This window comes from Amblyomma maculatum, chromosome 3 (genome assembly GCF_055883805.1).
Source record: "Amblyomma maculatum isolate TAMU_Amacu chromosome 3, ASM5588380v1, whole genome shotgun sequence".
Lineage (NCBI taxonomy): Eukaryota > Metazoa > Arthropoda > Arachnida > Ixodida > Ixodidae > Amblyomma > Amblyomma maculatum.
In genome coordinates, this window is record NC_139346.1 from 180,333,412 (window position 1) to 180,360,679 (window position 27,268).

The 27,268-nt window shown below is 43.9% G+C and overlaps 2 protein-coding genes across 5 annotated transcripts; one reads left to right on the top strand and one right to left on the bottom strand.

The window, feature by feature from the left end:
* Nucleotides 1–151: 151 nt before the first annotated feature.
* LOC146197077 (uncharacterized) lies at nt 152–1,915 on the top strand. Its single transcript, XM_084598819.1, has one exon. The coding sequence runs from the start codon at nt 438–440 to the stop codon at nt 1,284–1,286; it is 849 nt and encodes a 282-aa protein (XP_084454945.1). The 5' UTR covers nt 152–437; the 3' UTR covers nt 1,287–1,915.
* Nucleotides 1,870–27,193, bottom strand: Tango5 (Transport and Golgi organization 5). 4 transcript variants are annotated; one of them, XM_084598813.1, is made up of 12 exons: nt 26,885–27,193; nt 22,128–22,402; nt 21,301–21,391; nt 17,198–17,308; nt 14,584–14,663; nt 12,829–12,928; nt 12,459–12,510; nt 12,256–12,335; nt 12,093–12,173; nt 8,771–8,949; nt 6,792–6,894; nt 1,870–3,701 (listed from the first exon to the last, which is right to left on the bottom strand). In XM_084598813.1, exons 1-12 carry the CDS (start codon nt 27,002–27,004, stop codon nt 3,537–3,539), a joined length of 1,437 nt encoding a protein of 478 aa, XP_084454939.1. In that variant the 5' UTR covers nt 27,005–27,193; the 3' UTR covers nt 1,870–3,536. The 4 variants fall into 4 exon arrangements, with proteins under 4 accessions (XP_084454939.1, XP_084454942.1, XP_084454940.1 ...); XM_084598816.1 differs by lacking the exon at nt 26,885–27,193 and adding an exon at nt 25,947–26,833; XM_084598814.1 differs by lacking the exon at nt 26,885–27,193 and adding an exon at nt 25,644–25,837.
* Between the last annotated feature and the right edge of the window lie 75 nt (nt 27,194–27,268).

Here is a 27,268-nt window from a genome sequence, read left to right on the forward strand (position 1 = left end):
GACGTAATTTTCGCTTAACATGGAGCTTTAGCTTTAGCACACACATTCAAGGAAAAAAGGGCGACGAAGCCACGAAGCTTCAACACAAGTTCCTCTAGTGAGTCCTATGGTAGCCACAAATTCAAGGTCGTCACCAATGTAAGAAACTAGCGCCGTTTTGCTGCAGGAACAAGAACGTCGATGGACATTGTTTTGAGCAGGCATTATAAGTTGGAGGGATTTTTGCAAGCGTATTGTATTACTCTCTTTGTAGTAGTGTTTTTTTGTTGTTTCGAAGCGCGCGCGGGTGCGCTTTTGTACTGATGCCCGGTTGTTGAGTGATACGGCGATACGCCGTCGTGCCGTCGGGGTATCGGCAAGACCCGACGTCCGGGCTCGTTTATTTTCGTTGCCGCCAAGACCTTCTCACACTGCAGATAGCGGTAACTACGTAGAAGATGGCGCCGCAAGTTATTCGCGCCGCGACCTACCTCAGTCCCGGAATCCCCGTGGAGTTTTACGAGGCCGTGCTGCAGTACCTTGAGCAGAGGCTGGACGTCCACACCACACTACTGTACGAGTCCCGCTGGTTCGGACCCCCGACTGATCGGAGGGACCCGTTTGAGCACGGCGACATTGATGTCGCCTTCATGAGCCCCATCGCTTTCGTGCGTATGCAGGATGCCGGCAATCGGTACATTGAGCTGCTGCCGGTTTCGTCCGTGCATGAGCACCGTAAGGCCGTGCACGGCGAGACAGGCCACTTCGCTGACGTGATCGTCAATGCCGACCTACAGGCGGCCAATGTAGATTCGTTCGAGAAGCTGCGCGGGTGCAGGTGGGCCTACACGGGTCCGGAGTCCTTCAGTGGTAACCAGATCACGTTGCAAGTGCTCAAGCGACGAGGAGAGACCGCCACCTTCTTCGGGAACAAGCTGCGTGCGAAGTCGCACCTGGACTCCATCTACATGGTCCTGAACAAGCAGGTGGACGCCGCAGCTGTGGACGCGAACTGCCTCGCGCTCTTCTTCGACCGGAACCCGTCCTACAAGGACAAGGTGTTCGTTATTGAGTCGTGGGGTACGCTTCCCCCGTACCCGATCGTAGTACGTAAGGCGCTGCCCGATGAGACCAAACAGGCGCTGAAGAACGCGCTGCTGGAGATGGCCCAGTACTCCGGGGGCGCCAAACAGCTTGCCCAGTTCAGAGTCAAGGGCTTCGCGCCTGTTAGCATGGACGAGTTCCTGGCGTTTAAGGAGGCGGTGAGGGAGACTTCTAAGCTAACCTTCGACTCAGTCTATTACTGAAGCGCCAAGTTAAAATGGGCACCTTTCTTTTATAATAGGGAGATAATGTAGTCAAAAGTCGAGAACTACCAGCCAGATCCTTTGATCCGAGGCTACCGCTGCGCTGGTGGAAGTCAATTATGCGGATAGACAGCGCTATTTTCGCTATGTATGTGTTTGGGTCTTTCAAGTTAGGCGTACAAGTATAAGCAGGGTTTGGAAACTTGTGTAGGTAGTGGTACAAAGATGTTGCCTAATGTTTCTTGGGAGTCCATCTGTGATGTTATTTTGAAGCTGAATGCATTCTCATGCATTCTGAATGCATTCTACACAGTTTCCTGGATTTGATGCATATGAAGCTCCTTGCGACTAATGATGGCAAAGTTCATTTCAATTTTACCTGGTCTATGCAATACTCTTAAACTTTTTGGTAGCATAGTGTCAGATTTTGATGCGCTAGTGGAATTGCTTTTATGAGTTATGTTATTGTGCTATATATACATCTGCAGCACATTTTACCAAGTTCTGTAGTATGCAATGTCTTCTGCCATAAAAATGGGTATGCAGTATGTCTGTTCATATGTTGACAACCTAAAGCCGGTGGCAATCTGTATACTTTTCTTTATTAAATATATATAGCTTTTTACAAACTGGGAGTGTTGAGGCCACTTTGATAAAGCTATGACCCTAAGGAAATCCCCAACGTGCTCAAGTGCTAAGCCAAACACTCCAGCTTTTTTCAACACAGCACACCAGAAAAAAGTTTGCAAAAGTCAGTTGGGGTCATTTCCGGCATGTGCAGTGTGAAATGAAACAGTAGCTTGTCGGAAAAAAAAAGTCCATTAGGTAAACTGGGAATGTAAGTTGGACAGCTTGAAATGGGAACATACACTAATCTTGTGGGAAAGCTCGGCTGCTACTGTCAATGGCAGCCCTGGAGTGTTTCCTTGGCCCAAGTTTTTTTGCACGTGCACCACACACACACAGCTCTTGACCATGAAGTGATTCAAGAGAGTACTGCACACCTGGACACGTTCACAGCACTGAAGCTTCACTGGTGAGAAAACCTTTTGCGGTGTTACAGGGCTCGACTATTGCACTTTAAACAATTGCAATTTACAGGCTAATTTTACCTCGACGTTGGCAGGTAGGTACAGCAACCACACACAGCCATGGTGCTTCAAGTCCATGCAGCTTATGTCAGCTGGACATTAACAGGGCATTGCACCCTTCAACCAACAAAAACAAGCCTGCCTTATTCTCTGTCACAAGTTCTCAACACTACCTGCAAATACAAATTGCTCTTGGTCAGCAACATTTACTCGACTACCGATGGAATACATTTCTGCAAAACGGCTCATCTGCGACGATGTATGTAACTTTTTTCCGCAACCTGCAATGACAAAACGGCTTATGGAAGCCTCAAGATAAGATGACGGCAACCTTGAGAACCATGCAAGTTTCCCCAAGAGACAAATTCCCACAGTATGCCTTGAAACGGGCCTTATTTTGTCCTTCGCTCGACTGATACCAGACACTCAGTACTTAGCTTTGAATACGAGAGTCTAGAAAAAGGGGGCACGCATGTTTTTTTCAATAGGGAGAAAAACTATGTATAGAAACTTTGCTACACACACTGCATAAAACATAAAATACAACCGAATTCCAATATTTCTAAATCTTGCCATGCGTTGGCCATCTGTTTCTTGTAAAAGAAAAGATGTACAGCTGTCAAGGCAAAGGACATGAATCAAGTTGCCAGAGACGTTGGGAAACGTATACCTGGCAGTGTGGCACCACCTGAGGCACAGGGATACACAGTTGCATGAAACTCACATTTACCATTCATTGTTTTGCTAAACGCTCCTATGTACAGCTTTAGTAAGCAACAAACATTTTGAGCAGCAATAACAAAAAACTCAGCAAAGCACAACAAAACAATACACCTGCAGATTCAGACAGCTGGCTGAAAGGAAAAAGCGTGCTGTAAAGGAAATGACCATGTCTTTTCTTGACATTACGCAATCATTCACAGAATGAAAAGGGGAAAAAAAACAAAATTGGGAGAAGACTGTTGAAGAAAAAAGGTGTAGATGAACATGAGCAAGAAATGACGAAGGAGAAAGCTGGGAGAGGTGGAAACAAGTGCAGTCTCTTCGTTTAGCAGTTCTTTTTGTTTGTCTTGGCCGGCACACACTGTCAGCAGTTCACACGCGCACAGTGTCACCTTGGCAACCACATGACGGCTTGGTGGAAAAGGCAACACGGGGCTCAACTGACTGCCACCTTGCGTGGTGGTGCTGGAGAGGCCCCCTGGTGACCCTTAGAGAGCCGCCGGTGGTAGCTCTGAGCCATCGAGTTGACAATGGAGAGGACAAAGTAGACTATCATGGCCATCACTAGCTTCTCAAAGAGCCATGCGAGCAGAGAGCTCTCCTGCAAAGACACGAGTGAAGCATGACGTCAGCAACACGCAAGAGTAGGTAGGAGCATACCAGCAACATTTACCTCATTGCTCTAAATAACACACATGCCACAACTTTGCCCTCCTCCTCGCTGCTGCCTCCCTTCACTGACAGGCACTCTGGAAGCGTGGAGAGTCATTGCCGGGCATATAGCTCCTTCAGTGCATGCAGAATGGTCACGAATCACTAAGCCTTGCAAAGGGTACATATAAAATGCAGAATCATTCCTGACGCTGTGCCCATCAATATGGCGATTTTGAAATTTTGATTTGTGCCAAAAAGGGGGGGGGGGGGTTAAGCTGATACTGCCTGACTAAAGGAAGCTACCACGCCGCCGGCAGTCACAATCTGCACAAAGGACACCTCTAGTAATCATGAAATGCTTTTAGCTTCCGCTAATCCGGGCACCGAAACGTAAAAATCCGGGCATGCGGCCAGCAACACCTATTCTGTCTTTGGCTCGAATTTGCCGATAGGCTCCTTAGCCGATGGTGCTATAGTGCGGCCGTTGATGGGGACACTGGAAATTACAATGCAGCTGCAGATTACTCAGTGCCGGTTTCACAAAAACTACTCCTGCATGGCAGAGGCCACTTATTGGAAGATTTAGGGCACTGGTCGTAAAATCAAAAAGCTTAGTCAAAAATCGGTAGGGCTGGCAGGTATGTGTAGCTGGCAAATACAAACGTTTCTTATCGCCTTTCTTTTTGTTTTTAGTGGAAAATGTCAGTGGGCTTTCCTGTACTGAAATGGCAATGAGTCCTAATGGTGTCCCTGTTGAAGAAGCCATGGAATAACCACAGTGGCAAACTAATTTCTGTTTAAAGCAATTTTCTTTTTTCAAGAGCCAACACCAGAGAGCGCTCCCAACACTCCTTCCTTCCACTACAGTAGACTCCCTTCTGAACTTGAAAGGCCCAAAGAATTTGTTCGTTTATGTGAGCATGCTAGGCGTGTTAAAATAAATGCTATGCAAAAACAATCTATGAAATAGCCTTCCAGAAAGAGAATAATTGCTAATAAAGTATTTAATTTCACTATGACAAAGTGAGCTCAAGATAGCGTGACACCAGCTCACATTATCCTACTTGAAAACTAGTCTTTATCTTCATGTCAATTTTTGCAATTTATTCCATAACGCTATTGTTTTCCTCTGACTTTTGCTCTCCATCTTCCTTATTATGCATGGAAGGTTCTCAGAAGGGTAATCACTTTCTTATCCCTCTCCTGCACATCAGCTGATACTTACCCCTTGAGCAGGAATGTCACACACCTTTCTGTAGAGCACAGGCAGCATGCATAATGCTGATATCTACCCATCCCTGCAGCGCCAGGGTAACGTGTGCCGAAACACCATGTCAGTTGAAAATCCACCCCCGGAGTATTCAAGCCTCGAAACAATGGGCTCACTTTGCACACAATGCGCCTTTTAGTCAATGGGAGGCGGCACAATGTTGCGCAGAAACCATTTTGTGGTGCGCATTTTGTGTACAAGCATTGTTTTTTTTTTTTTTTTACTTCAACAGTGCCGCACAGGCGCCCCACAAGTGGTGAAGTAACCCTGATTCACGGTGGCTGCTGCAAAGGTTAATTTTATACAAACAGCACACTGTGAAATAGTTCATTCTAGGTGAACTAAAGTCCAATGGGAAACGAGAGTCTGCTGTATTTCACGACAGACTTCAAACCAAACCAACACACAGGATAGAACTGGCACAGCTAACAAAGATTATCAAGAATAATGAAGTGTCCGAAATAAAGTATGTGGGGATTCACAATCCCCTTCCTCCATTATAACGTCTGTGCGTAATTAACACGCATGATTATGCGCGCTGGCAGAGAGGTTGGCGGAGGAGAGGGCATGCTGGCCACCCCCCGCCGCCTCCCGGGCCTGCGGCGACGCTGCCGCGGGCTTCCCTCTTTCCTGTCGGCGTAACCGGGAGACCTCTCCCGTTCCGTGTCGAGGAGCGCGACTGTAGCAACTCGCTCGGGGTTCTTCGGCGAATGGGCGCGCACGCGCGCGGTTCATGATTTCCGCCGAGGAGACCACCGCCGTCACCGAGAATCGCCCACTGACCGTAGGCACTTACCGCAACGGGATGTGAGCGAGAAGCCGTGTCAGGTGAGAAGACTCTTCCTCTCACCTCCTTGACGCGCTTCCCCCCATTAGGTGGTTTGTATATCACCCCCGTACGCGGCGTTCGCTCGCTACATGGTGGTTGTTCTTGATTGCTATTCCCTTGCCGTGTACTCGAGCACAATAAACTCTGTTCGAGTACGTAACTCGGTGTTTGTCCCCTCTGGTCCGAACCCACCGCAGTGGCGACTCCTCGCACCGCGGGTTGGGGGTCACAGCTCTGTCTGCTAGGGCTGGCACGTCGGGGCTAGAAGGCGACTGTAGCATCTAGTCCCCCCGTGGCGCATTCTTATTACGAGAATGAACCCCCATAAGTATAACACAGAATTGAGCACGCTCTAGAGCATGGTGGTAGCCTGAAAGCAGTCAAAGGAAGCTAGGCATAAGCAACGATCAGATGTATAAAATAAACAAGGCAGGCAATGTCATTACAAATATGGACAAGATAGCTAAATTAGCTGAGAAGTTATACCATTATGGATATGATCGCCAAACAAGCAGAGAAGTTCTACCAATATTGATAAGATAGTCAAAATAGCCGAGAAGTTTGACTCAATCTGCATAGTAGCCGAAGTAACCAGGTCAATAATGAGAATAGCAGTAGTGCAGAAAAATCGAACATTTCACCAGTTTCGCTAAATAAAGCATTAAAAGGGGGAAACCAACAGGGAGATTAGGTAACTGCAGATTTGTTGACGGACGGTGCAAAAATTGCGCTAGAAAAACTGGCAACACCATACACACAGTGTCTCGTGACCTCTAGAGTACTGGAATCTTGAAAGAATCTGAACAGCTACCAATATGCGCCAAAGATGATGCCCATGTTTCAGTACTTTTGAAGCTCTCTTGAGCCCATAAAGTAGACAGTATAGTATACACACTATGGAACCAGTAAACAATGCTACTTTTTCGTTCAACTTTCACCTGAGCCACGTGGGTGCCCACTTTGCGGTGCAACTTGGCTTTCTGTTTGGCCAGGAATTCCTTGAAGGGAGCCTGTAGGTACCGGCCCACGTACGGGATGTACCTGCAGGAACACAAGGCACCAAGAAATCAGTCTGGCATAATCAGCAAACTTGCACTGCAACTATAGTAACAAGCAAAAGTTAGATGCCAAGGCTCACACAAAAACAGCAGTAGCTATTCTGCACTCTGAAACTGTGCCACATGTGACTCGATAGCACGAAATCTACAGAAAGGTTTGCAGAAGCCACATGACAAAAAGTACTCAGGTTTTGCCCACACAAAAAATGTAGCGTATGGATAACCTCCGCTCGATGAAATAAGTATTGTTCTTATCTGAAATGCTCCAGAGCAAGCTAAATGAATAACCGCCTTGAACAATGCCCCAAAGGTGTCAAAATTGGTGGTATCAGATGGGGTCAGCATATGGCTTAGAACTTTTAGCTAAAAGTTCTCTCTATAACTGCCTTTGCTAGGTGTAACTTAATTGTTATTTACAGCATTATTCCATAATTCCTGACATTTTTTTTTGTACAAATTTTATACTATCATTATGCGGAAATTTTTCTTTTTGTATTTCAGCATTAAATGCGGCTACGTGGCTCTTACCTAACCTAGAATGCAGCAGACTCCCGATGAACCTGAAGGGACCAGAGAATTCCTCCAAATACAGCGGAATCTCACAATACAATTCCGAAAGGAACATATTGTTACGAGTGGAATCCCACCACATAACACCACATAACAATATTATCCAAAACGTGCCCAAAATGGTCACAAATGATGCGCACTTGGCATAGAACTTTTATTACCACGCTGTGAATGTCATTTTGCGGTGGACTCATTGTTTCTCAAAGTCCAGTAGCAAGCTTTTCCGAAACTCATAAAAACAAATTGGTGGCGGTTTCGTCACTTAGCTCTGCAGCCACAACAACGTCTAGAACTTGGCACTCTTCCACATAGAAGCATCACCACTGCAGGAGATCTCGTTAAAAGATAACACGCGGAGATAATGACATTATCAGCACCCATCTTAACAGACTTTCAAGGTCAGCTTCACACACTTTGACAGCGAAGGAACAAAACTGAGGTGCCCCCACGAAAATAAAAAAAAAGTAAAAGTAAAAGTAAAAGATAAAAAAAAGCGGGGGAGGGGGTGCATTATGCGAACACTGACAAATCATCCGCCATGAGTGCTACAGTTACCGTAGCTATGATCCCCTCCTCTCTCCTGCCAGAACTTTTTCGCTGCTTTTTTGGCGGAAATTCATAATCACGCGAGTTTCATATATTTTTGCAATCGTATTAACCAAACCCACTTCAGAACAAGATTGTATTAGCCATGAGAGAATGCAATGCCTCTGTAAGGTGTCAGCCAGGAACGAAAAAAAAAGAAATTGAGCCAAAAAAACGTGTTAAGGGGAATTGTATCAATGAGATTTAACTGTATAGGTTACAGGACAGAAATCAAAATAACCTTACAGAGAGGCGGAGAGAGGATAACTGCAAGCAGAGCATTCACTGTGGAGTGCATGGAACTAGCTCACATTATTCTGCTTGAAAATTTCAGTCATCTAGTTTTATTTTTCCACAGTCTAATCTTTCTCACTGTACCCTACAGCGACTGCTATTCGTGTTGTTACTTTACTTTTACTCTCCGTCCTGCTCAGAGAGCTTCGAAGGTGTCCGACAGGACATCTGTGTGCCTCTCATATCTCACTCCATCTGCAGCACAGCTGTTACCAACAACACGAGCAGACAGATCATGAACCTTTCTGTGCACCATAGATGACCAGTCAAAAGTTAGTCTTAGCCAAAGGAAAATGAAACAGTTCATCTTAAGCATTTTTTTTTTTTAAACCATTGGGAAACCAACAAATGGACTTGCAAGACACCAAGAAGCACACACCACAGCAAAGCAAGCAAGAAAAAGGCCAGACCTGAGCATTTTGAGCAAGAGTTCAACGTGGTTCTCATTGAAGGCAATGATGACGAAGAGCTTCTGAATGTGCATCTTGATGACGGCCTTGCCAATCAGGGTGGCGCCAAAAAAGGTCCAGAAGGGGACCAGAAAGTGGCCGCAGGTAATGCCTGCCAGGTCGAACAGTGGGTTGGGAATCTGCAACGCACAAACAAACCAGTGGGATTATCAGCAATAGCAAAAGAAAAAAGTCTATACAGCTGCAGGCCTTTAAATCTACAGCTAGAGTGAGGAGGCTTTTTCATGGCTTGCATTGCAATTAAGTGCAAATTCACCAATTCACTCAGGCATTCACTCCTTACACTGCGTACCCACAAGCAACGACAACCATGAACTCGCACCAAAAATATAGATAAGGCAAATGTAAACAAAAATATGGAGGCAAATGGATAAACAATATGGATAAGGCAAGTTTTTAACTTTCACAAAGCAAGATCGACCCCAATGTCACCTGAAGGATGCGGCAGAAAGGCTGCCGGTGTGGATCATTCATAACATTTATTGGGAAGAACCTGAACCCCAACCAACTCAGTGATAGCGATACCAGCAAGCATGCTCAGCTGCCACCAAAAATTAGAATTTCAGTGGCTCTTGGCCACTGAATTTAAGAACGGACGCAACTTTGGAAATTACCATACCAATTTAGGTGCCCAATTCGCTATGCTATTCCAAACTTTCATGCAGAGATCCATCCAGAAGTGCTCTAGAAAAAATTGTTTCATGAACTGCTATAGCTCAGCATATAAAAGAAACTGAAGAATGGAATATTTCTCAACTCAGAATTTTTGAATAAATTCTCGCCTAGTGGAGCCGGTTCCTTCATGACTGTTCTAAATATTTTGACTTCATTTGTTCTGTTGCATTCCTAGTGCCATATTGCAGGTCAAGACAAGATTTGTTTTCCAATCCGTCTAGTTGTAATTTTACAAATTTTATTTTCAGTCTAGACATGTCACCGAATACTACATTGCAAAAATTAATAGCTAAACCCTAATTTTGCAAAAACATGATTCCAAAGCATGTCTTCACCTGTAGCATGCGTGCAAAAATTCAATTAAATGTTAGACCAGCTTTTTGTTCGCTCTCCAGGCTTTTCACTAAAATTAAGGGGAAAATATAGAGTAGAAACAAAGTTCTTGACATACTATAACAGCGTAATTTTGTGCCAGCAGTCACAAAATTATTTCTAATATGCTCAAATATTTCGTATATAGATACGAGAATTGCACAGTAAGAAGGTGGTAAAGAAAGCCCTCTTAAACTACTTTCCCTAGATTTTGACTTGTCAAAAAATGGCAGATGCAATTTCAATTTCTTTTGCTTACTCTCATCTTTTGGACAATCCTCCTGTTCTGTTTTATGTGTGCCCTTAAATAATGGTCACTTATTTATCCAACGACTGCCCGGTTAGCGAAATTGCTTACTCTCATCTTTTGGACAATCCTCCTGTTCTGTTTTATGTGTGCTCTTAAATAATGGTCACTTATTTATCCAACGACTGCCCGGTTAGCGAAAAACTGTTGTTCACATCTAGGTAACTTGTTTTCTTCGAGCGAATTTTTTCTTTATATCTATGCCTGATGCACTTTTATCAGGAAACTCGTTTACCGCCACCTGCTGCCGACCTTTGCCCAATAAGCCACTGCTGGCTGTAGCATGCCCAGGAATGTTCAAGTATGAATTGCTTGAAGAAATAATTATTATTATGTAAATATATGAAAACTTAAACATGGCAGCATTAAAGGCCCCATTCTGGAGAAAATCAGACAAGCAAAGAAATCACAGACATGACTCTGGCAAGTGTTAGCTGGCAGCCGACAGCAGCGTACCGACTGGTTAGCTGTTCCAACGGGTTGTGCAACGTCACAAGACCATATAACATGGCGAGAGCCCCCAACTCTGGCTTCTACTTTCAGATGGGTGGGTGACATAGAAATAGAAAACTTTACTATCACTAGGCGATTAGTAAGGCATGCTACTTATGGGACCACACCGGCAGATCCGTGTGACATAGTTAAAGCCAGGTGTTATAGATGTCTATGCCAGGCGGTCTTTCAGATTATTGTGCAAGATGATGGAGGCAAAAATTGGAGGATTCAAGATGAAGAGAGTAGCAAAGCGGATATATGTGAACGAGGATCCCCATCAGGAGCCACAGACACTCAACAGCGGAGCTCAAGTGTCCCCCCCCCCAATTTTACTTTTTCCCCAAAAAAGCTCATTCTCCCCCAAGACGACAGCAAAGTGCGCCTGATTATTATCTTCCCAGAGTGCTCTGGTAGTGCGTCACTTAGAGAATAAATAATACCGTGAGATGTCATCAGCGACCATAACCAAGTAGGGCCAGCACTAAGAAAGTATTTGCAACATGTGTCAACACAAAAAAGAAAAAAAAAGCATAGCGCTTAGCAACATAACCCTCTTCGAGAAGGACATCTGAACGTTGCATTTCACTACAAATGTGGAGGTCAACCCAAATCGCAAACACCTCTACAGTAAAAAAAAACGTTGAAAGAAAGGTGCATGTTAACTGCTGCAAAAACAGCGGCAATGACCACCGCCTTGCAGTAAAATACACAATGTACGCTATTTACAGGCTTGCGTGAACATTCAATAATTTCGAATACAGTAAAACCTCGTCACAAGAGAGACTCAAGGGACCCGAAAAAGATGTCCCTTGTAAGCAAGGTCTCTTGCAACAAAAAATTCTAAAAACACTGTTGATCATTTTATTGCAGATCAGCATATAAATGCATTCACCCGCATTAACAGGAAATTGTTCAGAAATGCTTAAAGAAGTCCTTCATACTAGTAGTATGTCTTTCTGTGAGTGCAGAGTGTATTCCTTCCCAAATTCTGGAGGTAAAGCACTTTGCTTTGCAAGCCTTACTGTTACTCACAATACCTTTGAAGCCTTCTTACATGCTCGTCACCCTCAGATGCTTACTTTATGTCCTCGTAATCCTCTATGGCACATGTGCCTTTTACTTGCGCGAGAATTGCACAGTCTGTAAGCTCTTCGGGAGCGCACAAGATCCACATCTGCAGATACAAATTCCTCAAATTCCTAAAAGATTTTGGTACCTCAGCAGTCTCTTGGATGCTCACCCAAGCTTCATGTTCAAAGAAGCTCTCCACAGTATTCATATATGGGCCCTCTTACATCATGTCACCACATTTAAAGCCTGCTCGTCTGAAACCGGAGAGCCACTATTCACTTTGGCCTAACTGCGTCCCTCACCGCAAACCAGTTGCAAGGAGAAATGAAAGCGTGTACCTACCGAGGCACAAGCAAGGATGCCTAGGAAGCCGACTCTCTCCACCAACTTTTCCACAGCCAATTTCGCCTTGTCCAGGACAGACTAGAATTAGTGCATTCAAGAAGTAAGAATAAGGAAGTCACTGGATTCTCTGGGATAAAAGGAGGCACACTTAACTGCTTACCAAGTCTGTGGTTTTTTCTTTCTCCATAAGTTCCTCCAGTTCCTCGAGGTCCTCAAGGTCTTCATTACCGGACAGCCGAGCTAAAAAACGAAAACAAGAGTGGGTAAAAGAGTTCAGCACAAGAACCCCTTAGTCTAACAAGCACCAAAAAAGTGTAAAATCAACAAGGATCCCAACTTTTCCCACAACCCACAGACACTCACCGGCTTTTGCCATGAAGTATGGCGGCAGTTCACCTAGAGCAGTGCCTGCTCCCTGAAAAATTTCAAGTAAATGAATTAATTTTCTCGAAGAAACATTGCAAATGTTGCACTCAGTGCAATTAACTTCGAGCGCAAAGTATTATATCTTGTTATATCTAGTATTACTAATCTCCAACATCTGCACAGTTTGTCAGCGGCACCAGCATCAAAAACAAAGAGGACATGAAAGACCATTACTGAAAAAAAAAAAAAAAAAAAGGAGCGCAGAGGTCACCAGGGGAATAGGAAGTGCATTGTTGGCCAACACTGATAAGATAGGACAACATGAAGTACCATGCATAAAAGAAAAGGCTGAACCATCATCACTTACCCACATAAATGCTTCTAGTCTCACTTTGCTCATCACCTTCAGGATGCCTACAGGGGTGCCCCCTGATGCACCAGGACTAGACTCATCAGGACAGATTATCCTGGGAACAAAGCAATAAGTGGCACTATATACATGCACTTGCACCGTGTGCACTTGCTCCATACTGAGGAATGAGACCATTAAACACATAAAAGTGCTGACTTCATTAAGATGAAGTCAGCATGCTATTTAGGGTGTTGGCTGACTTCGTTTCAATTAGGTCAGCCAATGCCCTAAATGTCAGCAGCTCCAACAATGTTGCACTGAAAGCAGTGACACGAGCAGGAGGCATGGAAAACTTGGCGCTGCTAGTATGTAAAAAGACCACTTTGCTTGCTACAAGTAATTGATGTTTGTTTTGGCAACAGCGAACTCGAATGCTGTCGCTCAATTTTCCAACGGCTCTGTTGCTGACATTCGGGATGCATGACTTGCCAAGCAATTGAGCATAGAAAAGGACTATTAAGCAATGGTGATGGCACGGCAGCAGTCGGCGCTAACCTTCATATTGTTAGGTTCACTTATCCGAAAATCTTTTCGTGGCTACTTTGACAATGATGGGGTGTGTCAAAATTTCACACAGGCAGAGTGGTAGCAACTATTGAGTTAAGACTTGAAAGCTACTGTGCCTTCTGTGAAGCAGAGCCAGACAAAAATTATCTTTTTTTAGGTACTTGCAGAAGTTTTGTAGCTAGTTTTTGTATTTATTTTTCTTTTTTTTTACTTTCAGTACGCTACAACCTGATTTCCATTTCATTCGCATACATTCTTTTCTTCATCATGATTGCAAAAGCAATCCCAGTGTTACAATTTCGCTTTTTTCTATCCCTTCTTTGCAACTGAAAATACAGCCTTTGCGTCGAATTGTAGGCGTGTCACAATCCGGTAAATGTCCCACCTTCATGCACGACATGTGAGAGACTATCGCAACCTACATTAAGCATAAAAACAAAACACTTGCATACATCCCTACAGGTGCCATAATGGCCATCCATATCTGTCTTCGTTCAGTCCTTCATAAATCCTTGAATGCATCGCAAACTTTATTCCTCTGGTGCAGTTTCAGCATGCGCAAAATACAGTCAACCCAAGTACTCCTGATGACTAGTACCGGTAACAGCTTTCTAAAATATGCTTTCTAGAAAGAGTGATTTCACATACCCAACATACAAGCCAGGAAAACAAAAGGGACAATTGCCACAGAAATTATGAAAAACGTTAAAAATCACCGCAAGCCATATTTATTTATACTTAATTATATAATTTATATTTACTTATTTATATTTATTTTATTGATTGATATAAAAGGAATCAAATATAAGGTGACAGATAAATTTCTCACCCAAAGGGACCTGCACAGATTTCTACAGCATCATGATTTTTACCTGTCACCGTGCTCACTTACTAACTTTTTTTCATATATATTCACTCAACTTGACAGCTGCATGGCATGTGATGTCTTCACGACAAGCTCCCTTAATAAAATGACTGCCTGCTATCAATGCACGTTCCCTCAGCTTTTTTTTTTATGTTATATTTTCACGTGCAAATCTGGTGCCAGCATCAAATGGCACAAGCTTAATTACAACACACTTGTAATCTCTGTTTCATCTCTGTTTCAGGAATGCAAAGCAGGCACAACCTCAGAGCCCAATTGATCAACCAATTAGGAGCATCAGACAGCCCTTGGCATACAAAAACAAGTGTTCAACTCACTCATCAGGATATGGAGGTTCAGGGAAATCAACACTGCCACATTCGTGAGCTGCTAACGTTACTGCAGCTATGTGAGGGCCCTGAAAGAATGAAAAGAAAACGTGGTATGTATTATTAATCATCCAGGCATAGCATTAAAACACTACTGACTGCCTGATAGCAACAAGAAAAGCAGAAATATATCAATGCCTGGGGAAAAATAAATACCTAGAAGGAAAGCTCATTAATCTGATCTCCAATAACTTGAATTTTCGGATAACTTGAACTGTGTGATCGAGTCCAGCCAAGCTCCATAAGAGTATGTAGCACATAAAGCCTGAATGCAAGGATCCCGCTACCAATTAGTTTGAACCATGGGCTGCTGCGCCTTGCCTCTCCAGTGCCTGCCCATCACAAAGCCAAAGGAACGCCCCTATGATAAGATGACCAAATCGCAGCCCTTCATCTATGGCTATCTACAGCCAATGCCCATGAAAAGCTATCACTCAGGCATAATGGCTTTTGCGGCGGCTAGTTCAGTTCAACCTCTTAAAAAGCAAGCTGTGTGCTCAGCAAGGTAAGTGATCATCAAAAATAGCTCAAATGCCAAGTGGGGACACTGTGTGTTTCCCTTCCTCCTGTCCATGTAGTTCTTCCGTTATGACAAAAAATTCAGGGGGCACTTTGACAATCTGAAGTGCGCAGAGGCAAAAGTCCATAGCACAATTGTGATGTCATTGTGTGCGCGCAGTTGTGGCTGCTAGGTGTCGGTTGAGGTTTGCACAAGAGGACACTGCACTTGTGCCGTGCATGTGTTTAAGATGCCTCAAAGCTTAAAAATTAACTAATTATCACTAATTACCTAATTAGTAATGATGAATTATAATTACTAAATAGTGCAAACTAATTATAATGCACCAATTAACTAACTAGTCTTGCCTAATTCACTGATTATAATGACCAATTAACTAATTATTGTTAACTATTCATACACTTACTACTGCATCATTGATTAACTATCAGTGCTGAAACCATCCTAATCTTTCTGAAGACGGCTGATAGCTGCCGCGGGTGCACAGACACACGCATGAACACGCCGGCAAGTCACGAGCCAAAAAAGGCTTTCGCCTAAAAGCATTCACTCGTTACACACCCTTCACGTGTTACGCGCTGAAGCCTCCTGGCATGTGGCGCAGCCACTTGTGAGCGAGCACAACTGCTGTTGCATTTCATGGTGAAGGATGCAGCAGATGGAAATGTGAAAAATAGTCATTGTCCCACTGTTCTCATCCAAAAAGCAAGGCGACCACTGCCCAGTCTTCCATCAAATAAATATACTGTAATGTGGCGATGCAAGCTGTCAGTTTTCTTGGGATCATCTGATAATTCAACTCTGGAAACTCTGGACATCGAATATTTTTGTGGTCCCTTGTAGTTCAAATTAATGAGCATTTACTGTATTATACCAAGACCTGTTACTCTCTACAAACAAGGTAAACAAGCATGGAATGCCCAAATACTCGTACTAATGCAACTGAAACACTTTGTTTCCTGTATTGTGTGAAAAATCGTGCATTTAAGCATTTTTTCGCAACATTATATGCTAGCAGCTATATTCTCTAATGTTACTGCTAAAGACATCAGCAAGGGTAAAAGTACGATAACAAATGACTATTTTACCTTATCTGCATGAACAATGTGATGATGAGGAGCTGAAGAACTCGGCCGCCATATTTAGTGTAATCTCAAACTGTTCAGGTCAACGATAGCACCAAGAAAGATGTCAATATATCTTCAGGTAAGCATGCCAGAACTGAGTGAAGCCAATCCTCCGATACTGTAATGCGCCCTGTCACAGTTATGCAGATGCTACTCAATGTTTCAAGCTACCCACTCCTATGCCATTTCCTTCTGTGTCATCTCTCTCTCTCAACGACCTGCACTACCTTCTTTCGCACTTGCACACACCGCACTTTATCCCCAAGCTCAGAGAAAAGCTGGCTTCTCCTAGCAGCTCTCAAGCCCGGTGGTAAAAGAGACTGCTTCAGCTACCTTTAAAAGCTCTAAAACAAATTCACACAATTAGTTTCTAATATAATGAGAGAGCCATTATGAAGCCCTGTTTTAAGTTTCCCATGGAATTTTGGCGATATTTTTCTTATTTATCCGGTAACTTAATTTCCCACCACAAAAATTTAGGGGCCTTAACTAGAACAAGTCTCATAAGCAGATGTCAGATGGGTATGGAACACTTAACCACACTGAACCTGCTCTGACAATCAGAAACAAGATCAGGCCCTTAAATGAATGGTTTGAGAAATAACCACTGAGAGCCATGTTAAAGAACTTTTCAATGACACAACGTGAAGTGCAGGCTTAGATAAAAAAACATTAAGACTTTCCTTGTTTTAATACACCCCTCCTTTATTTGGAGCTGCGATCTGCAGCAGCCCTTTGAACTGCTTAAACAAATGACAGAAAAAAAGTGTCTGAGGCTACTGTCACCAGTGATGCCCATGTAATAGCAGAAAGGTAGCTCTGTTTAGTATTAACCACAGCAACCGTGTGCAACCCACATAGTGAACACAATTTCTGCACTAGAAGCATGAAGGACAAGAGAGCCTCAGGTACGTACCAGATACAGGAGGAAAGTGTGTAGACCTGTCCCCAGGCCAACAGAGGACAGCACGCCAAGGCCCACCCAATAGGCACACCAAAGCACTTTCTTTTCAATAAACACTATGTACTGAAAAAGGAAAAGAAATAGGTGAGAATGCATAATAAATTGTGCACATAAAATGCCGTCATAAAGAATGACACCCCCCTTAAACATGGGATAGAATATACGGTTAAATGCACTGAATAGAACCATAACTTGACAGTTTCAGGAGCTCAGAGTGCAGTTAACAGCCAGTCTTGTGAAATCAATTATGATTTGTGTGAATCTTAGCTCTTCATCCTTGTCTCGCTAGCACAGCTTTTTCCTTGTATCAAATATGAACTAACTAGCCCAACAAGCCTCTACTGTTTACGCCTACAACCTACTTCTGCTTTCCTTTCAAAACAAATGCAATAAGCAAAGATACGACTCCTCAGCATTGCCCAGCATATTTTACTGGCATGATGATTAGAAAGTCTACTCAAGCTCTGCCTTCTGGGAACAAATTCAAAGGAAGCAAATAACAAAACTGCGATGCCACCATAGAGGACCAAGATGGTCTGGTTTGGTTCACGAGGCTTGACATCACAAACAGACTCGAGCAACGAAGAATGCCACTGTGGTGGGCTCCGGATAATTTTGACAACCTGGGGGTTCTATAGTGTGCACTAACACTGCACAGAATATGGGTGCCTGCTATTTGCCGCCATTGAAACAGGGAGTAAAAATGCTGCACATGTGTGACCCAAACGGTCACCATGCTACTGCTGCTGTCACTAACTAGGCTGCTATCCCCAAGATTTACCGATCTGCAGATTCATTTCGATATGGTCAACTCTCTATCAAGGTCACACTGAAGCATGGAAAAATAGGTAGCCACGAGTACTGCGCAACTTTAAAGGGTAACTCCAGCAGTTTATTGATGCTCACTGATGGAAAAAAAAAAAGACAATTTGTATCAATACTGTTTTTTTTTCTTTTTTTTTTTTGTAATTGTAATTCTTCTCAATATCAAGACTGGATGTGCCAAACAGCACAGTTAAGGACGCTTCAGTTTTCTGACAGAGTAATTTTAAAGATAGCACGCCCCCTCAGACTTGAGACTGGTGCTGCCAAACACAATTTTTACATCCAAAACTCTGCTCGATGGCGTCATAGTCTTGTAGCAGCTTAGAGCAGATGAAAGCAATAATGCAGCAGCCATACTGGGCTTTGGTAGCTCCTAGAAATAGGTGTGGGTCTGCCTGTACAGCCTTTTGTTCGCAGCTTGACATATCCGTAGCTTTTCACAGAAAATGAATAAGCAACCAATATATCTTTCTTTATCACTCATGTAACCAAAGCGTGTGTATGACGTCGCAGCCATTGCTTAGCAGCTGAAACCGAAACTGAAGAAGAGAAGAAAAAAAATTATAATTTCGATGGGGTTAAGTGAATTCTGCATGGCGATTTAAATACACTACTGTCTTGTGAAATGTACTAAAGAAAAGAAAAAATGCACGTCGAAAATTTCAGCGTCTCTACTGAATTCCTTACAGCAATGAATGGTTGGCGGCTGGTGTTGTGTTGCTGGATGCACGAATTATTCAACAAAAAGAAACGGTGATTTACTGCAAATTTCCCAAGGACAAGGAGCTTCGCAACAAATAACCCTTGCTATTAAGCACCCCAACTAATCCCCAAATATGAGAACGCATGTGCGCTGGACTGCTACCAACACAGGATGCCTCTGATGGACGAGCTTGGTCTCGCGAGCGGCGGCTGAAAGTGGATGCTGTGCCAACGATCTTTGTGCATGTGCTAAGCAGCCAATATAGCAAGGGGCAGCAGTGAAGAGGGAATGAGCAGACGTAAGCAGGTTAGGATGAGTTTTCCTAAAACTGCCGTAAGAAGCGAACCGCCACAAAAACAACTGCAGCTGTGGAACAGTAATCTCGCTCACGGCAAGGCGGTCCCTTGAATCGATATCATGGCAAGAATGGAAATTTGGGCTAGCAGTAACGCTCAGTCGCCCTCATAATCGTCGCATTGTCGTTTCACAAAATATATGCAGGCCATTTGCATGAAGACATGCGAGTGCATAAATGGCCTAAAAATCTTAGCGAATACTTCATACAGCAGTGATTTAGCCATATTTCAGATCCCTCGCCTGTTCTGCCCTCACTGGTCGTTGGATTGTAAAATTCTGGCTGGAGCAGATTTATCTCCGCAAAACGTAATGCAAATGGAACAGCCTGTTGCGGCAAATGCAACTGATCGCAGCTTGCCCACATCACGGATTCTTTGACAGCATAGTCGTTTGTCCCTGAATAATGGCCAGCATCTATTGCAAGTGCATCTGTAATGGCAGCGCAGATTTAAATCGTAAACTGCTTCAATAGTTTTATAATCCAAAATTAGCGTTAGCACTTTCCCTTTGTAGTCCCCTCAAAGCACAATGACGCTCTGTTCGCCCAAAATCGCCTCGATCAGGCATCTGCCACAGCGGCGGGTCTCCTGAAAATGGGCAAGTGCTCTCATTGAATCTGAATGAAGAGTTCACTGCCATGGCCTGATGACACCGAGCGATATCCAATAGCACATTTCGCGTGCTGTCATTACAGGTGTGTCATTACACAGATTGACACTTGCACCCCTTGACATTTGAATGACAGTGCACATGTGTAGCTTGGCTGCAAGCATGCGTAATCATCATGTGACATCACATAAAGCAACGCTCTCCGAGCCCTGCGCTGAAGTTTCAAATTTGATTCGAGTTTTTGAGCTTATTTAAAATTACTGCTAGCATGTTGTAAAAATGAAATAGCGTGCTATGATGAACAAACCTTCAGCCGTATAAATCAACCATTAACTCAGTAAGGTCAGAAAATTGCTGGAGCTGCCCTTTAAAAAAAATGTACAGTACAGGCTCAGTTTAAACAGTCTGGTTCTAGTCATAAGGGAATCAGCAATGACTATCACTTCTAAGATACAGTGCCAACTGAATACAGGCTGTCCTAAGCACAGTACTATACTTGTTAATAGAATATTGCCAGCTGTTTTTTGGAAGTGACAGCGGAAATGATGATCAATGGCATATTTTGCAAAAATTAAGCGAAGCTGTATTGATGAAGGCATGTACTGCAGAAGGTATGTGAAAAGTTTTGATCAGAGTAGTACAGCATCAGAAAAAACTGCTGAAAGCATCTTAGCTACCCAAGGCAGAAGTCACCACTTCACATGCCCAAGCTGACTTCCCACCTGTTATCACCATCACAGCCACAATCTCAATGACTACCCTAAGAAAAAGCAACTACAATTTGAATGCAAGGGTCGACTTTGGAGACAGGAAATGGAAAGAAAAAGTAACATGAGGCATGAAATCCAAAAAAAAGGAAAAAGGAGAATGCAAAGGTAAATTCCAACAATTTACTAAAGGCTGAGTTTATAAAAAAAAAGTACTTCGAAAATGGCTTTCCTGCGGCTAGACTTGACAGGAAGCTGTGCCAGCTCTTGAGCCTCAAACGCAGTATAGCAGCTACTAAAAGCATTTCTATGTGAATGTTTCAAGCATCCCCTCCCCCCCCCCCCCCCCTTTTTTTAAGAGGTGTGAAAATAGTTCTCAGTTAATACTGGTAATAAGATAAGAACCAAGTATCATTTAACATCACTGTGCCAAACGTGCCCTTTAAGGGCTTGTCACACAAACAAAACTCTTGCAGCCACTCAATCGACTCAGCCATGAGTGAAATGAAAAGTAGTGCCTCCCAAGTGGTGACAATTCTTGGCAGCATTTAAAAACAGATCATAGTCTCATGCATGGAGCGGCCACACGCGAGTTCAATATCCCCAAAAAGTGCTTCAGATACCAATATAAAAAAAAAAATCAGCAAAGGGCACCTTTCTATGCCAAGGTTTCTACGCATCTGAGGCAGATTACTGTTATCAAAATGCAGGATCAGTGGCCCTGTAGATTTTGAGGGCACCTGCTGAAGGTTACAGGAACAGAATAAAGATCTTTCCATCGCGCACGTTATAGGGTTCCTGTTTTGCCTTTAAGCTTATATAACTGACCAGAAACAAACATCAGTACAGCCTACCTTTTGATGAGATCCCTCAATGTAGTAAGCAATGATGCATAGAAGTAACATTAAAAGAGCGGCCATCACATGTCTCCTGTTTCGCCATAGCCTGCACAAATATACACAAAAATAACATCAATTCAAGGCACGTCACACTCACTGTAACAAGTACAGAGCATAAGGCATAGTGGCCTGTTTCCGGAGTTGCTCAAAAAAGCCTGCATGTAAATGGAGCTGTTCCAAATGAGTAGAAACAGGGTCGATGTTGGGGGAAGCACAGGAAAAAGGGTGTGCATAGGCTTACCAATACCCAAGCTTTCTTTGGCAAATAATGAGGGTTAGCTCATTGTAACTAACCAAACTGCTTTTGCAAAGCACACACTTATCCCCCAACAAAGTCCTGGAATAGGGGACAAGCTCTGAAGTTCCTGTAAGCCCAGCAAGAAGCCAGATGAGTTTTTAGGAAAGCAGCCTTTTCATGCCTACCTTAGTTAACATCTGCACTTTCTTTCACCTGGATTGCTGCCTAAAATCTTGGCAGAGTAGAATGGAATGAAAACTATTGCGTAAATTAAAATTACACCAGCCAATTACCGTTCACATCCAAATTTATTCAGAGATGACAGCTTGATTACATGAAAGACACCATATGAATGCTCATTGGTGGTTTGAGGTTTAAAGCGAAGACCACCTTTAAGGTGTGAATCATTAAGAGTAGATTTTTGTTGAAGGGCATAAAGGCAGGAGACAATTCTGACGGTTCCCGTAAAACGCACTTAGCTACTGCATTTCCCTCCCACCGTCTGCCAGTTCCGCCTTTTCCCAAAGATGCATTTTAGACTCACTTGACTCCCAGGTCAAGAGTGAGCACGAGCAACTCGCTGACAAAGTAACGCAGAGTCATGATGGGTCTCCGCCACAGCACCAGGCTTTTGCGGTCCACACAGCCAGCCAGCAGTTCCATGCGCAGGGCTTCCTTGGGTGAAGCGGCCAAGCCCCCATTGGCTGCGACGCCCAGGGACTCCGAGGTCTTGCGCTGGCGCACGGCCGGCCCAATCTTTGAGGCATCGCTCGCGTCTGCCGCCATCTGTTCCTGGTCCCACTTTTCCAGTCGTTTAACCTGAGAAGAAAAAAAAACAAAAGTGCATGGCAAATGATGTCAATCGAAGAAGCACCATTCCCAGCTTCTTTATTCATGCATCATTTGTTACCTTTTAAGGCTGTGTAATGTCGTCCATAATCGACCTCCAGGAGGTATTTGAGGTGTGCAATAAATTATTACGTTATACATTAATTACTGCAGCATGCAACCTAAATAAACTATTTTGCCTAGTACGGTATTTGGGATTTGACATTCCAAATCTGCACGTAGACTACAAGCAACATCGCAGTGGAGGGCTCTGGAATAATAACAACCCAGGGTTTTTCAATGTGCACCCACATCACAGAAGACAAGGGTGTCATACTGCGACTTCCTAAACTTTTTAAACCACAGCACTGAAATCAGTATTTCCCTTTTCCAACTCCTGTAAGTTTTATATTAAAAGCATTTTAACAACCCCTAGCCAAATATCAGATGAAAAGCTTTAGGTATGCAATGCCTGCAGTAGAGGATTGCAACTAGTACTTCTGGGTGACCCTTTCCAAGACATCTGTGCATCGTCCTGTAACACCGGGATACTCTGGAACAACAAGAAACTGGAGTACTAATCAGCAGAATGTCTTACAAGCAATATTATTCTGAAAGAATTTCTCATGAAAGACCAACAGCAGCAACAAGATTAAAGGTGCAACTATTATCATCAAGTCCGAACTAAAGAATAATATCAGATTTTCAACTTTGAATCCCTCAGCAATAAATGTGTCTTCAGCTCCCAAACGAACATCAGCAGGACCACAAAGAGGCAAGCGACTATTAAAAACAAATTTGGATATGGATGTCGATACTGTCCATTTCGAGACAATTCACTATTTGGACCTACACTGTGATCTAAAACCAATGATTGCACACACATCAATCAGAAGCAGCTTAAAATTCTCACCGTCCTCAAATCTTAAGCTTTGTGTTCTCAACCATTTTCATCTGTCAGGTTGCCATCATCAAGATGCATACAATTTCTCTGGACAAATATTCAGATGCACCACTGCAACTGAGTGGAGACGTAGTCAAAGCAAAGTCAATATTTCAGTGTCGATGGGAGAACACCCCAAACACACACACCCAAAAAGACTGCCAACAAAAAAAAAAAAAAAACTACTGTCAACATAGGACACATGCATGAATCTGGACGCGTGTTTTACACACCAGTGCTCTTACAACGATAAGACACACATGTATAAGAAATTGATAGTGCACACACAAGCAACTAATGTTCTCTAAATTATATCAAAGCAAATTAATTATCCTACAGCAGCGGCATGCAGGCAAAGTGTAAGCCTCCTTAAAACCAATGCACTGATTACAGCTCAAAGGCTGACGACTATCACACATGCCCACAAGCACAGCCTTCCATTTTTTTGGTAGCATATAAAACCAAGTATGCAATTACCGCAAACATAATTTATTTAGTGCATGTTGTTTGTGTGTTGTTTTATGGCACATAAGAGACTAAGGCATGAAGCGCATTTAGCGCATGTGTACATAAAGCACTCAGACTTCTCCATAGAGCATGAGCAACATAATAAATAGCAAATTATAGGGTTTAATGTCCAAAACCAACACAGGACATAGCAATGGACTCTGGTCTAATTTTAAGAAAAATAAGCAGGTGTCGCAAGCACTTGCAAATTGCAAAATAATTACAAATTTGGCTTATCAAGCCGAGAATTTATGTGGGGCCCATACAGGTTAGCTTTGCAAAGGATAATCAGTGGAAATAATTCACTAAAATAATGGTTACAAAAAGTGGTCTTTTTAACCAGCCTGAGCAAATATATATGCAACAGTACGTCATTATCAAAAAATTGGCAAAAAATAGCCCACTGCAGACACTTATTCACAGAAAGCATGCTGTGTAGCTGGGTGTAGCTACTTGAAATGCACTGTGTAGGCCAGAGATGTGATAAGATATGATATGCCAGCAGCTCCTCAATTTGGTCAGGCTAAAACAGCACCACACATAAAGGCAATCATCAACGGGCCGAGACTAGCCAAGGCATTGGTTCATCTTGGTTGAAAGCCCTACTGCAGTCCGCTTTCTCATGTCACATTTTGTCATTAGTGATGTTAAATTGCAACAGATGCTTGAAGCCGTCTGCATCAGGAGAGAACGAAAACTAACTTTACCAGCATTGATCCTGCTCAAACAACGTAATTGGGCAACTATGTCAGGGAATACTATGTATGTAGACATTGATATTTTGGTTGATAGCAGTTCCTACTTAGCTACATACAAGTGAGAAAATGTCAATTTATATGAAGTGTAACCAGTCAACTATGTCAGATCTGCGACCCACTTGCAATTCGAAAAGCTACCTAACCATTTCATTTGTAGAGGGCATATCAAGTGCGCCAACACGGCCACAACCCATGACACTTGTTCACAAGAGAGACATGACCGCAGTCTAGTAGCACCATCAGCACTACTCTATCCTAAGCTGAAGCAGCACATTTCAATCACGCCATTCTTGGACGCTGTAATACAAAGATACTGCTTATTCGTAATATGGTTAGCGCCACATCAGGCTGCACTTTTCACAAAGGTTGCGTTGTATACTGTGACATACGTCTCGTATACCGTGAGATCTCATATACCATGAGAGCTAATTGGAGTATTCGCTCTAACAGGCCATTTCGTAGTGCGGCAACAACCGCGGCACGCGTGCTATCATCGGCCCGATACTTGCGGCGCTTTTCCAGCGCGACGCCCCAGCGATATGAACTATCGGGGATAAAAGAACAGTTAAGGAGACCACACGTGACGTGAAGACGAAGCTCCGATTCATTCCATCATGTGGGTTCACGCCGCCGGCTACAATACGAATCGCGCGGACAACGACACTAGGTCAGTCACCTTCCAAAGAACAGCGTTTGCTCGAAAGGACGAAGGTCTTCTCTCACCTGACTTTCCATACTCACTAAGGGAGGATACACCATGGCCCCTTATGATACAGTGCAACTTCGGCGCAAGAACGTCAGCACAGCGGAGATTCGCACGAAGAAACGTTCTGTAATCGCTATGCAACGCACTGGAGCCAAGAGAAAGGACTTGCGCGTGACCACCACGAAAAGCGTGATCTCGACACAGCGTGCGCAAATAGATTGCGCCAATTCAGGGAGCAACCAAAATGCTCCCTCACCCGAGCGTTACCTTGAGCAAAGGGGGAAATGAGCGCGCACAGGTTGATCGTGAACCTTTTACCTCACTTTTGTATCCGGTAAGAAGTCTCGACAAAAACGGTCGAACCGTGTTGCTGTACCACATAACGACGAACTTGAATCAAACGCGAGAGCATATGCAAAAAGCACGGAACGAAATACGACGCTTTTTTTTCTTTTCTCTACGGCGACGTGGCAGACGATGTTTTTCCGGGCAGTGAGCGCTCGGATTCCTAATGCGCCGTTTCGCAGCCAGCAGGAAAACCCAACCCCTAGACCCCGCGAAAAACGTCGAATGTTCGCAGCGCACTGCGAGACGCGAGAGAACAGGCAGAAAACTACTCACAGCGCGCTCACAAGTCCATTTGATGGTGACGCGGTCACGCACGCAGCGTGTGCTCCGTTTCGACGCACAGCAGGAGCGTCTGGGAAGGACTACAGCTGTTTCTACAGGAAAACGGTGGCGGTGGAGGGCAAAGAGCGAAACTATCGCGGCAGGTGCACCGGCCGTAGCGTCGTAACGCGACCACCACACCACGCGTTCATTCTACTCATCCGTTTTTACCTCATTAGTGCGGCGAACACGATTGGTTGCTTTAGTCCAACGGAAGTCCACATAACGGCTACGCCGGTTACGCGTAGTACATACGTACGGTAGGGTGACGATGTGTGCCGGTACGTAATATCCGCAAGTTAATCCGCCGTAAAAAAAGAAAAGCCTCGGTGCTCCTGTGCTGCCGAGATAAACTAGCTGTACCTGCAGCCTTTAACTACTGGGTGCAGATACTGCTGCTACGTTTGTGATAAGATAAAGAACGCACTCTCTGATTATCACAATGTCAGGGGATAGCAAATTGTAAATTGTGCCCTTGAGATATGCGCCACGCATGACCGACTTGCGCTTCTGTTTCGGGTATGATGAATGTTAATGCGCGCATTTCTTCTTAGTAACGATTGAATGAAAATGCTCCCCACCCTCTTCAACCTTTTCTCATTTTGCATGGGTCACGCCGGTCAGCGCGAGGGAAGCAAAGCAGTACTCTAAAACAGGCTACTGCTCCATGTACTAACAGCGTAGTTTATTTCCTAAACACAAATACGAAGTGCAAAGATGCAAGTCACACAAATTAATTTTCTACAAGCGTGCAAAGCACACACTGCCATGCTTTGATCGCCATATGCTCGAGCATGAGGCGTATCCAACAAAAGCTGGAAGCCCATGAGCAGCAGGCAGTTGTTTCATGCGTGATTGTGCCTTCGACAGCGGTCTAACATGCGACTGACCATGTCTGATTTCTTGCCAGACGATTTTATGCCTCGGTATTTCAGTTCTTGGCGAAGCGCATCCTTAGTGAGAGACTTGTACTCCCGACGAGTGGGCGCCCGTTTGTTTTTCGGGCCCATCGCTCAAAACTAAAAGCTGCGGTACTGGCGGCTAAGGGAGGCCTGCGGATGTGCCTTCGGGCTCATGCTTGCCCTTCTACAATCTCTAAAGGCAAAATAATGACCGAAAGAAAGTAAAATTAAACAGCACACGGCATCTTGGAGGAACAACACACACGACAACACGGCTTAGCTTCCCTGTAGAGCACAGCAAAATTTCCTACCTGCCGGTGCCTATGACCTGTGTTACCGGCAAATGCGAGAGGCTCGGCTAACTTCACATTG

Bases quoted from the DNA above. Each gene is read 5' to 3' on its own strand.
- Tango5 (XM_084598813.1), bottom strand. From the start codon at position 27,004: ATGGGCCCGAAAAACAAACGGGCGCCCACTCGTCGGGAGTACAAGTCT. The intron at 22,403-26,884 runs GTCAGTCGCATG...TTTTCTTCTCAG, and splicing joins CTGGCAAGAAATCAGACATG to GTTAAACGACTGGAAAAGTG. The intron at 6,895-8,770 runs GTCTGGCCTTTT...GTGTTCCTGCAG, and splicing joins CTCTTGCTCAAAATGCTCAG to GTACATCCCGTACGTGGGCC.
- LOC146197077 (XM_084598819.1), top strand. From the start codon at position 438: ATGGCGCCGCAAGTTATTCGCGCCGCGACCTACCTCAGTCCCGGAATC.